Source organism: Pimephales promelas, chromosome 12 (assembly GCF_988280905.1).
Source record: "Pimephales promelas chromosome 12, fPimPro1.hap1.1, whole genome shotgun sequence".
Classification (NCBI taxonomy): domain Eukaryota; kingdom Metazoa; phylum Chordata; class Actinopteri; order Cypriniformes; family Leuciscidae; genus Pimephales; species Pimephales promelas.
In genome coordinates, this window is record NC_142780.1 from 29,771,455 (window position 1) to 29,783,923 (window position 12,469).

The 12,469-nt window shown below is 37.2% G+C and overlaps 1 protein-coding gene across 3 annotated transcripts in view; it reads right to left on the reverse strand.

The window, feature by feature from the left end:
- kcnj21 (potassium inwardly rectifying channel subfamily J member 21) overlaps positions 1-12,469 on the reverse strand; it is a 36,556-nt gene that overhangs the window by 13,237 nt on the left and 10,850 nt on the right. Inside the window, exon 1 of one of the 3 annotated variants that reach the window (XM_039650746.2) lies at positions 7,165-7,554. The exons of the other annotated variants lie outside the window; for them this stretch is intronic. Within the exon in view, the coding sequence (XP_039506680.2) occupies positions 7,165-7,225 (61 nt within the window). The 5' untranslated portion in view covers positions 7,226-7,554. Of the gene's footprint in view, positions 1-7,164; positions 7,555-12,469 lie in introns of those variants that run through there. 3 annotated transcript variants of the gene reach the window in all.

Here is a 12,469-nt window from a genome sequence, read left to right on the forward strand (position 1 = left end):
TATTATTTTCGGTCTGAGGTGGTGATGGCGGAGTGTATAAGACACATTCCTTTGGTGTGAGAGACCCAGGTTCGAATCCACTGTGAGATACCAATGTGTCCCTGAGCAAGACACTTCATCCCTAGTTGCCCCAGAGGCGTGCAAACTCAATTGTAAGTCGCTTTGGATAAAAGCGTCAGCTAAATCAATAAATGTAAATGTACATTAACGACGTGGCAATGGCCGCAGGTGACTCTTCGATACATCTACATGCAGACACTATTCTTTACACATACAGCCCATCTATGAATACCGTGTTAGACAGCCTCCAAGTGAGCTTTAATGGCATTCAACATTCATTCCACGGTCTCCAACTAAATTTAAATTCCAGCAAAACCAAATGTATGATCTTTACCCGATCTCCCTTTCCAACTTCCTATACAACAAAAATTTCCACTCTGGATGGTTTTGCACTGGAAATCGTTGACACCCACAAACACCTGGGCATCTGGTTGGATTCTTCTGTCTCCTTTCATACCCATACATAATAGCAAACTCCAATCTAAAATAAAATCAAGGATTGGTTTTCTTTTTCGTAACAGGGCCTCTTTCACCATCTCCGCTAAACATGCTCTTGTGAATATGACTATCCAACCTATCTTAGACTTTGGTGACGTGGTTTATAAATCCGCCTCTAATACTCTTCTTAGAAAGCTAGATGTATCATATCACAGTGCTATACGTTTTGCTACGTTTTGCTGGCTTCCCTCCACAACCGACGACAAAGACACTGGTTTCATTTCATCTATAAAATCATGAGAAACCTCATTTCGGCAGCTTCACCCCCTCGTAATCTGCGATCAAGTAGGTTTACTTCATTAACTATCAATGTCCGCACTTCCTTTGGCCGTCTTTCTATTCAGTTTTCTTCCGCAAATGACTGGAATGAACTCCAAAAATCCTTAAGGCATGAAAGAGTTGTACCATCATTTGCCTTCAAACGACTGATATCTAACCCAGTGGTTCCCAAACCTGTCCTGGAGGACAACCAACACTGTACGTTTTTCCATGTCTCCCTAATCAAACGCACCTGATTCGACTTATCAGCTCATTAACCCATGTGATAATAAACTAATGAGTTGAATCAGGTGTGTTTGATTAGGGAGACAACGAAAACGTGCAGTGTTAGTGGTCCTCCAGGACAGGTTTGGGAACCACTGATCTAACCTATTGACATACCATTGTTTATGTTAGCATCACCATTTCCCCTCTGTGCAATTAGTGTAATTAATTATTATCCTTTCTTCCTGTACTGTTATTTGTCAATAACATACACTGCATTTTACCGTTTAATTATTTATTCAACATTATTATTGTTCCATTAGGAATACTGTCTAGTTACTGTATTTTGACTTACTTTTGTACGATGCACTTTGACGGACTAACTGTTTGTAACCTGTATTACACTGTCCTGTCCTTTATGTGTAACTTTATGTGTCAGCACTTTGATGCTTTATCTTGGCCAGGTCTCGGTTTTTAATTAGAATGAGTCCTCTATGCCTACCTGGTTAAATAAAGGTTTTGAAAAAAATTCAAACAGCAAAAATAAATGATAGGCATGGTAAAAAGTTTCCAAGACCGTTTTGCCATGACCTTCATTAAAAACCGGCAGACGGAGAAGACATAAAAATGACTATAAAGCTGAACTGCATTGCACAGTGCTCGAGGAAAGATCCATTGAGATGGCTTAGACTGATCTCCGTCACAGGCTCTGACCTTCACGCAATACACCGTAAATGTGAAAAGTCTTACTTTGCTTTATGATCTACAATCAGTGGTGATAAAGCCTCTCAAGGGCAAAAACAGGCTTTTCTATAGCAGAGCCATCCAGGAGTGGGGAACTGCAGAGCGGTGACATAGAACACAAACTCACTGACTGCACCCACCATTTGCATAATTCCCTTTTCAACAATTTTTACATAATCCCTCTGTTTCTGAGGTAGACTGGATCATCATTGCCAATGATGCATGAGTTCACCTGTGGTCTAATTCCATCATTGATGTCCTGTGTATTCAAATATTTAACTGCACTACATGCTACATGCATCCGCGGACGACTCTTCAACCTTTGCTACTGCTGACATAAGGAAAGGTCTGATGCTCTGGAAGCTTCCCTGGTCATTAAATTGGATTTCATAACCTTTGATATGTCAAACCACTGAACCACAGAAGGGAGGCTCTAATGGTTTAACTTACTTTTGACGCGTCTTTAAAAGCTGATAATAGTTTGCACTGAATTTCAGAATACCACAACTTGCATCTTATACACCTTATTTAATTTCAAATCATCACTGCAAAGGATAAATACATTCGTCTGTTCGGGTACCTTCAGATAATTTGTTTTCTCACAAAAACAAATCTCTTTTAGTATTTCTTATTTTCGTTTTAATCACACTGGTTCTAATGCACCAAAATGCAATAAAACAGCTAGAATATTTGATCTCTATGTGGGCAGGAATGAAACACCCTTTTCCAATGATTGGTCAACCAAAGATCAAACCATGCCGTTATAAGTTATTCCTCAGTTCCAACAGAATAATAGTCATCTGCTGCTAAAGTTGAATGGATTATTAAAACTGAATTCCATACATAACATTGCATATTTTTTTTATGAAATTGAAATTGCACAGTTCATCTTTAAGACAGTATTTGAGCCTTGTTTTCATTCACAACAACTGAAATATGGCATCAACTCTGAATAAAGTCCAAGGATATGTTATCTAAAGTCTTATAAACTTTCAACTTTCGTGGTTCAGATAACAATATTTTGAGTTTCTGTTGATTAAACCAATCTCTTGTATTAACTCAATTGTATTAATCAGCATTAGAATGATTTCTGAAGGATCATGTGACACTGAAGACCGAACCAATGATGCTGAAAATTCCGTTTTGCATCACATAAATAAACTAGATCTGAAAATAGATTGAAAAAGACAATTATTTTAAACTGTAATAACATTTCTCAAACGTACTGTTTTTACTGTAGTTTTGATCAAATGAATGCAGCCTTGGTGAGCAAAAGAGACTTATTTCAAAGAAACGTATTGACCCCAGACATTTGAACGGTTGTGTAAATCCTATATAATATTTATGTAGGCCTACAGTGAAAAACTAAAAAAATATCCACATACAATCAGTTCAAAATTTCCATCATGTACGCTGTCAGAATGGAGATGGTCTCTCATTATGCACTTGTCTATTTACAAAGCTCTTTTATCAGCAACAGAGGGCATCTTCATCTCAAGAGATAAAATAATTCGCTTGTATCAGGCAGCTGTCTATTCTCTGTGCAAAACAACAGATACACACAAGCGAGTGGAGAGGAGAGAGAGAGAGCCATCCGACATGGCCCAAAAATAGACCTGCATTTACAAAGCTTTTGGTTCACTGATGCACTCTACTTGCATAGAGTAGGTAAGAGTTCGGACATCACAATTTCATACATATCATCAAAATATTTAAAGGGATAGTTCAGTCTTTTTTCGGTGTCGCAAACAACATTGGACCCCACTGATTTTTAATGTATGAAGAAAAATATATATTGGTGAATAAATTAAGTTTGGGGTGAACTATCCCTTTAACTAGGGTATTTTTCCCCCTCACAGATCTGGCACTCTTCTGAGACCCATTTGAAAAAGTTTGAGCCTTGGATTTCCCTTGAGTAAGGGGTGTCCTCTGGGAAAACTGCTTGTCCTGTTTCATTTTGAGTTTAATTACAGCCTTGGGTTACATTCTACGTCTCTATTTAGTCTCAAATGAATAAAAGAGCGCTTAAAGGGATTTGAACAGGGCCTTACCATTTCCTCAATCTATGGAGCCGGAAGGTAATCCATTACATTTATGAAGCGCTATGGGTCTCTTTTAGCCTGAGGCGAAAATGATTACCTTAAAGAATGACGCTTGTCTCCATTCAAATGGTAATTAACTGAGACTATGATGGGATAAACTTATATTGCTCATTATTTCTTTAACAATTTCAATATACCAATTTACTGCACATGCACAGAAGCAATTTTCAACACATTATTAAATAAAGATAAACAAATTTCTGTCATGAATTCTACAGCTAGTACTAGAATATAAAGACTTGAATTTGAAATATTCCACCTTTCAAATCCCCCAACAGTCCCTGTTCTCTCAACCATTTCACACTAAGAGCGTAACCGTGTCTCACTTAAGTTCACAGACACCTTGGGGTTTGTGCTAAATTGTAATGGACTAGCTGTGATCTCCATAAGTGAGAGACTCGATGCACATTAGAGGAAATGGGCAGCGCGTCTCACCCTGAGTTGACCTCAACACAAGCAAAACAACAACAACAATGTGAGCCGGGATGCCCAGCCATCAGAGTACTTGGACGTGACTGTGATTACAAGAGGTAAAAATTATATAAATACTGTTCGTTTTCTCACAGAAACCGCTCGTTTCATGTCTTAGGCCAACAATGTGTACTTACATTTACGAGTCATTAAATCATGTTTAATTTTGACTTCTCTGTGCATGCTCTTTGAGGTGGTGACCATATACCTCCATTATATGACAGACAGACAAGAACAGTTTGACCTAAAAATATCAAAATTGAAAATACTGTGGAAACAAACACACCTACATCTTGGATGCCCTTGAGGTAAGCTAAAACATATCAAAAATTAATTTTAAAGTGAACTATCTGTACTGTAATCAAGGAGCTGTGCATCAGTGTACTTAAACAAATGAAAACGTGGGAAAGACATTTGGTTCCTGCGGGGAAAAAATGCTGGCTGAACAAAGTCAAGAGATCAGGATAATTTACATGAGTTATTTTATGCTTAATATATGAAGTTATTTCTGGTAATATGTGCCAAAATAATGAAGGGATTGCTTTAAAGGCATTGGTCAAAATGAGAAATCTGTCATCATTTGCTCACTTTCTTGTTGCTCTAAACCAATTCGGGTCTAAGAAAGTAAAATTTCTATTTGATTTGAGACCATCTTGACTATTTTTCTTCATCTCAACACAAAAGAAGAATCTCAAACCACCCTTAAATTAGCAGTAAATAACTGCACTTGTCTTTACTAGACATAATTTCAGTCAAGTTCTAAGATAATATGCCAAATCAAATCCAAGACTAGAGAAATTTAAATAAGCATTCCCATGTATGTCCCAGAATGCCATCTAAGCAGCATCAATACACCTCATAAAAGATTTAGTGGTAGACCTCATAGCGGCTGGATGTTGTTCATCTTTGAAACAATGTTCACCCAGCAATTCAAACATATGCCACTGCACTGGCTATAGGGAAGGGAAAAAAAACGAAATTTGCCTGTGGTCTGTTGAGACTTTGCCTTTTTAAAAACATTAATAGGATAAACAGGGTTTGATGAGCTCACCATTCCCATGGCCCATTCCCTGTCAGTTCTAGAACGATGATTTATTCAGCATCAGAAGCGTGAGCGACAAACAGTCGGCTCCTGTACTCCCATGAAAACCATGCTCAGGTTTATGTCTGAATTAATCATTCATGCATGTCAATTATTTAGGCATGCATGTAATTCTGATAGAGAAAGCCCCATTTTTCAGAAGACAGCTGTAAAACACATAAAAATTGATAAACATGTCATGCTTATTCAATGACATATGAATTGTAAAACATTTAAAATGTCATAATTTTCAAACATTTGCAAATAGTTCATTATATTACAGTATATATTTCACAGGTGCCTGATTCTTTTTGTAGGCTAAAATTGACTTATTTTTCCCTGTCTGCTGCAGCATTTCACACACAAGGCTTAAGCCTCTCAGATAAAAATGCATGTTTGAGCCGTTTGAACTGAAAGAAACTTGCACTGACATATCTTAAAAATATGTCAGTGCCATAATTGTTTTGTCTCAAAATGCACACCAGTTTTTTTTTTTGTTTTTTTTTTTTTAATAAAATGTATAAAAGCTACTGAAAAATCCAAATTGAACTAAGGCTTAATGATGGCTTAAGATAGTCATACATTTTTTTTTCTTTAAGACTGTTCATATCTTTTTCAACTCAGTTACATAAACATTGGTCTAATTTGATACTGAAAAGTAGCTGTCGGATTAGCCTTAACTAACTGCTTGTTCACACTTCTTAAGACACAACATGGCTATTTTATGTAACTGAGGCCTTATGTTATAGCTCAGGCTATAAGTGCATTTCCTTGTATCGTCATCAGACAACCAATGTCATAATGAAAAGAACTGGAAGCATAACTGAGCACCCTTAAGCAAAGAAGGGGTCCTTCACTGCAGCTGAGGAAGGGAAGTGCCAACGAAATAAATGGAAACACTTAAACCCAGTTAGTCACCAGTTCAACCAATCAGAAATTACCTGAATGAGATGAAATCCCTATCATACATGAACACCACCCCCCTGAGGTGACAATATGTAGAAATATAAAGGATTTACAGGACAAAACAACAACAACAACAAGAGCTGGGATACCCATCTCATATTGTTGCCCATCTCATTGTTTGACTGCAGTCAAACAAAAGCAGCACTTCGCAAGCACTTACATTTGGGTATAAAATTTCAAGACATATAAATATCAGATGACAGCACTCATCTCATCTGAATTGTGTTGAATTCGCTAAATAACATCTCGTTTTACTTTACATGTGAAACTGAGGTGAAACACTTCTCCAATACCCAAAGGAAACTGTAGCCTACATTTGCCTCACTGTTATGATTTAACATTGCAAACACGTTTGCAAACTGTATATGCTGACTAAATTAAAACGTTTCCTTTTAATTATGAATTGAAATAGTTCAAATAAAATGAACTATTATTATAACTAGTAACAAATGGCTGTTTTTATCAGTAAGTGAGGTAAATCATCTTTGTACTTGACATTAACTTTCACAGTTTTGGGACAAATAGTAGGTTTTTAAACTACTTTACTTTGAAGCAGACGAATATGGGAATATTATATAAAAAGCATGCGATAGCAGAAGAAAACAACACCTGGCTACAGATGTTAAAACTGCTCGGAATTACACTGAAAACAGGTGAGCTGTCAAAAGCGCGTCAATAAAATGTAACGTTAAATCTTGAAATATCAACAAAACAACCATGCAGGAATTAAAGTAAATAAATATTAATCGAAACACTCACTTGTTTCGTAGTTCAAGTTAGTTCCTTGCTTTGCTTCAGTGCCTCTCCAATCTGAGCTCATTTAAAGAGAAGCGCGCGCGCCAATGTTTGCCTTAAAACATTGTCTTCAAGCGTACAAACAGACAATATGTCGACGACTTGAAGGTCTTTAAACCGTTTCGTGTTAAAACCACGTCCCATGAAGTCAGACGAATAAAAGAATGAGTCGTGCAAAGCGCAAAGCTAGGGTTCTGGCCAGCTCTCCGGTTCTCTCAGATCCACATGAGATGAAGGTGTGTTGGATCGTAGTGTCAGTGAGCTCGTTCACTCGCAGGAACAATGTGCATGATGATGTGGAATTTGTAGGCGAAACACAGGAGCATGAGCGAACTCGTGATACACATGTCCCCTCCCACAGGTCCTGTCTCACTTCGAGCGCGTGGAGCAGATGCATTTATCAATTCGGAATAATTCAACAGTGACGTTTGTAATGCAACTGCACCGTGAGATCAATGACAGCATCCTATGTCTCATTGCAGCTGGCATATGTTTTTTGGACATTAGCATTATTCAAACAACACAAAAGCAAAATGTAGCCTACATACTAATAAATTGCACTTGACATGGTGTACTGAGTTCTTATCAAAGGCGAATTCAAATTCTGTCAACCATACCCATCTTCATTATTGTGGAGCACAAAATAATATATTTAGATTTTTCTTTTCTTACAATGATAATTTGAGGAGGAAATGCCCCAATTATCCTGAATTCACTATATTTATTAAGTCCACAAAAAAGCTCTGAGTTCAATCAAAGGTATCAATACATTTTGTTTCATATATCTGCTGTAATTGCAATCGCCGACATTGGCACTATATAGGCTATTTGTTTCCTTCTCCATGGTGCATCTAATAGGGTTATAAAAGTAAAGAGAGGAGACACCACAATTGGACACATGGGGCCGAACTCTGCAGAGGAGGCTCAAATAGGACAGCACTTTGATGAGATGGGGATGATGGTCAGAGCGGGACGTCTATGAGGCTCTATAGCACAGAGAGGTCATGAAGTGCAAAGCTATAATGATCTATGATTACCTGTGGCAGTATCTCGACTTTCCCGCAGGGATGGCAGGACAGACGGTTTATGGAAATAGCTTTTGTTATTAACTCAACCCTCATTACCCAAGAGACTGGGGATGATGGTCACGTAAAAATATCATGAAACAGCAAAAAATGACACCGTTATTAAAAATACACTGTAATTTCTCATGCTCTCTTTTGCTCATTGACCTTCAGTTATTGTGTAGCTTCAATTTAGCATTAAAACAAACCTTCTTAAAAGGGCAAAAGCATGCAGGGACTTTTTCTATGATGAATGCACACCATTGGGTTCAGCTCAGGCCTTTGTGGTGTGTTTCACTTTTCCATTACAGCTCAATTGGGTATTCCTCCAATATCTGACAAGTTTATTACTTATTGCAAGTGTTAAACATGAGAACAATGTCTGAAGTACTAATATGTGGACTATAATATAAATATCTATATTTTATGTTTCACTAATTTTGGCTCTATTAAATGCTTTCATGTGGCTTAGGAAGTATTGGTATTTTTTTTTAAATCCTCTTTGGAGCTTGACAGTGTGAATTAACCAGGCCATTGTATTCTGCTAAACTTTCCTTATTGGGAAAACCACTACAAAATAAAAGTCTTAAAAGGTTACTTGAGATGTGAGATATTTCTATACACATAACTGTTTACAAGTTTGGGGACAGTAAGTTTAAAAATAATAATAATAATTATTCAGCAAGATCACAATTTCAAAAAATGCTGTTCTTTTAAACTTTCAACGAACCTTGAAATTCATGGTTCCATAAAATATGAAGCAGCATAATTGTTGATAATATTAAGAAACAAGTATACTCAAATCAGCATACTGATTTTCAGCGATGCTGAAAATTCACCTTTGCCATCACATGAATAACTAACAATTTTATTCAAATTTATTTTAAATTGTAATAAATAATATTACTGTTTTTACTGTATTTGTTTAAATAAATGCAGCCTTGAACCAGTACACATAGACAAATATAATATAAATGTATAATGAGGTTGTACATCACACCTTCTGTATTAGATTTAGAGTTACCCGGTTATTATGTATTAAATATGAGAAACTGTCTCTGGACTCTTGGAAACTGTAACCTCAACAATAAATAAAAATGATTACTTTTTCTTTATTGCAATCCAAATATACAATAGCCCAGTTTGTCAGCTTGATGCTTTGCTACTTCCTTTGGCTATAGAAAAAATGATAAAGGACCTTCCAGCCTTTCAAAAGATATGAAGGTAATTTATTGAATTTGTAGAAAGATATCATTTAGCAAAATTGAACTTTTGAATTGAGCTTTCGTATGAGACAGAAATAAGAATGCATATAAGAAATATTCGCTATAAACATTAGCAAAATGTAACATTTAATGAGTTCAACACGGCCTTTTCAATATGAAAATTAAACAACTAAATATTATCCGGGCAAAACAATTATTTGCTTTCGATTAATAAAGTACTTTTGTATATAAACATAATGACTTGAACTGGAAAAACTAAGGAAATTGGTCGAACCCTACAATTTGTGCCTTTTAAAATCCAGAAACACACAATGTTCATTCAACAACACAGAAAGATGCACTGGCTCTCTAAATATCATCTCAGTGAAATGTGGCCCCCTCTGTGGCTTCATTTCTGTCTCAATCACCCCTAAATAGCCCATCACACTGACTGTACATGAAATGACTTCTCTGTCTCAAGGGTTAATTTGAACGGTAACCGCTTTTTCCTTCTGTGGCCAGCGACGTATATGAGTAATGAATAAGCGAGAGGTAATTTGAGAGAAACAAGAGAGGGTTGAGACAAGGGCAGATAGCCTAGCTATGAAGTGAAAGGCGATTTGTATTTTGACAAACAGCCACGTTCCCCATAATTACATGGATGACCTGGTGGTGGACACTTCAGAGGCTTAATCACACTGCAAAATTACATAATACAGGAACTTATTCGGAGATAAGTGACACAAATAGACATGCCCTCGTGTACAAGTACAGATGTGACTGATGAGTGGGGCTCTTAAATTTCGTTCGATTAGTGCAAAATTTCCCACTTGGGTAAAAGTACTTACAAAATTAAAGCAACAGATTAAAATCAGAAGACTTACAAATGTCATTTTCTTTCAGGAATATTTTAGGAATTTAACCACGCTCTTGAAAGAGACTCCTAAGGCCATTTTGAAAGCTCCAAAAACATACTGTAAAAAACAATGAGTAAAATGTACTTAATTCTTTTAAGGCAAGTTTTTGCGCTGATATTTTTTGAGTAAATTTCACACATAGAATTAAGTAAACCATACTTAACTAAGTTAAGTTTAAGTAACATAGGAAATTAAGTAATTTGTATTTAGCTAATTAAAGGTTAAGTAATATCTATTTAGTTGAATTTTTCTTTGTACAACATTTCACTCAAACAATATAACATTGAATTAGATGATCACACTTTTTAAGTATATGATTTACTATGATTTACTATAGCGTGTGCCGCTGTATATTCAATTTTGAAGAAATATGTGTGAACGCAGACCACAATGACGGTAACATTTGATGAATCGTTTTTGTGTTTGAATGTGTCATTTTACGTAGAAAATGAACTCCAAATGGCAAATAACTAACAACAAAAGCAATGATAAAATAGTGTAAATATATATGAATGAAACAGTGAAAAATAAACCTCATTAATTATTCATGGCCCAGTGCATGATGAACACCAGTATCAGAAAAGTTGAGTAATTTTACTTACACGTGCAGCATTAGAGCCTTTGGTATCCTAAACATACAACAGAACATGAAGGTTACATGGATAATTCATTAAAAAAATGAAAATTAGGTCATATTTTGATGAACTTTAGGATCTAAACAACAGTAGACCCCATTGACTTTCACTGTATATACAATACAAAAAAATGCACAGAAAGTCATACAGGTTTCTACGGAGCCCCTCTAGTCCCACTTTGGTAAAAAAAATTAATTATAACTATCTTGTGGCCTCAAGATAGTAACTCGTGGCCTCAAGATAGTAACTCGTGGCCTCAAGATAGTAACTCGTGGCCACAAGATAGTAACTCGTGGCCTCAAGATAGTAACTCGTGGCCTCAAGATAGTAACTCGTGGCCTCAAGATACTAACTCGTGGCCACAAGATAGTAACTCGTGGCCTCAAGATAGTAACTCGTGGCCTCAAGATAGTAACTCGTGGCCTCAAGATAGTAACTCGTGGCCACAAGATAGTAACTCGTGGCCTCAAGATAGTAACTCGTGGCCTCAAGATAGTAACTCGTGGCCTCAAGATAGTAACTCGTGGCCTCAAGATAGTAACTCGTGGCCTCAAGATAGTAACTCGTGGCCACAAGATAGTAACTCGTGGCCACAAGATAGTAACTCGTGGCCACAAGATAGTAACTCGTGGCCTCAAGATAGTAACTCGTGGCCACAAGATACTAACTCGTGGCCACAAGATACTAACTTGTGGCCACAAGATAGTAACTCGTGGCCACAAGATAGTAACTCGTGGCCTCAAGATACTAACTCGTGGCCTCAAGATAGTAACTCGTGGCCACAAGATAGAGTTAGTATCTCGAGGCCACGAGTTACTATCTCGAGGCCACGAGTTACTATCTCGAGGCCACGAGTTACTATCTTGTGGCCACGAGTTACTATCTTGTGGCCACGAGTTACTATCTTGTGGCCACGAGTTACTATCTTGAGGCCACGAGTTACTATCTTGAGGCCACGAGTTACTATCTTGAGGCCACGAGTTACTATCTTGAGGCCACGAGTTACTATCTTGAGGCCACGAGTTACTATCTTGAGGCCACGAGTTACTATCTTGTGGCCACGAGTTACTATCTTGAGGCCACGAGTTACTATCTTGTGGCCACGAGTTACTATCTTGAGGCCACGAGTTACTATCTTGTGGCCACGAGTTACTATCTTGAGGCCACGAGTTACTGTCTTGAGGCCACGAGTTACTGTCTTGTGGCCACGAGTTACTATCTTGTGGCCACGAGTTACTATCTTGTGGCCACGAGTTACTATCTTGTGGCCACGAGTTACTATCTTGAGGCCACGAGTTACTATCTTGAGGCCACGAGTTACTATCTTGAGGCCACGAGTTACTATCTTGAGGCCACGAGTTACTATCTTGAGGCCACAAGTTACTATCTTGAGGCCACGAGTTACTATCTTGAGGCCACGAGATAGTTATTATTAATTTTTTTTACCA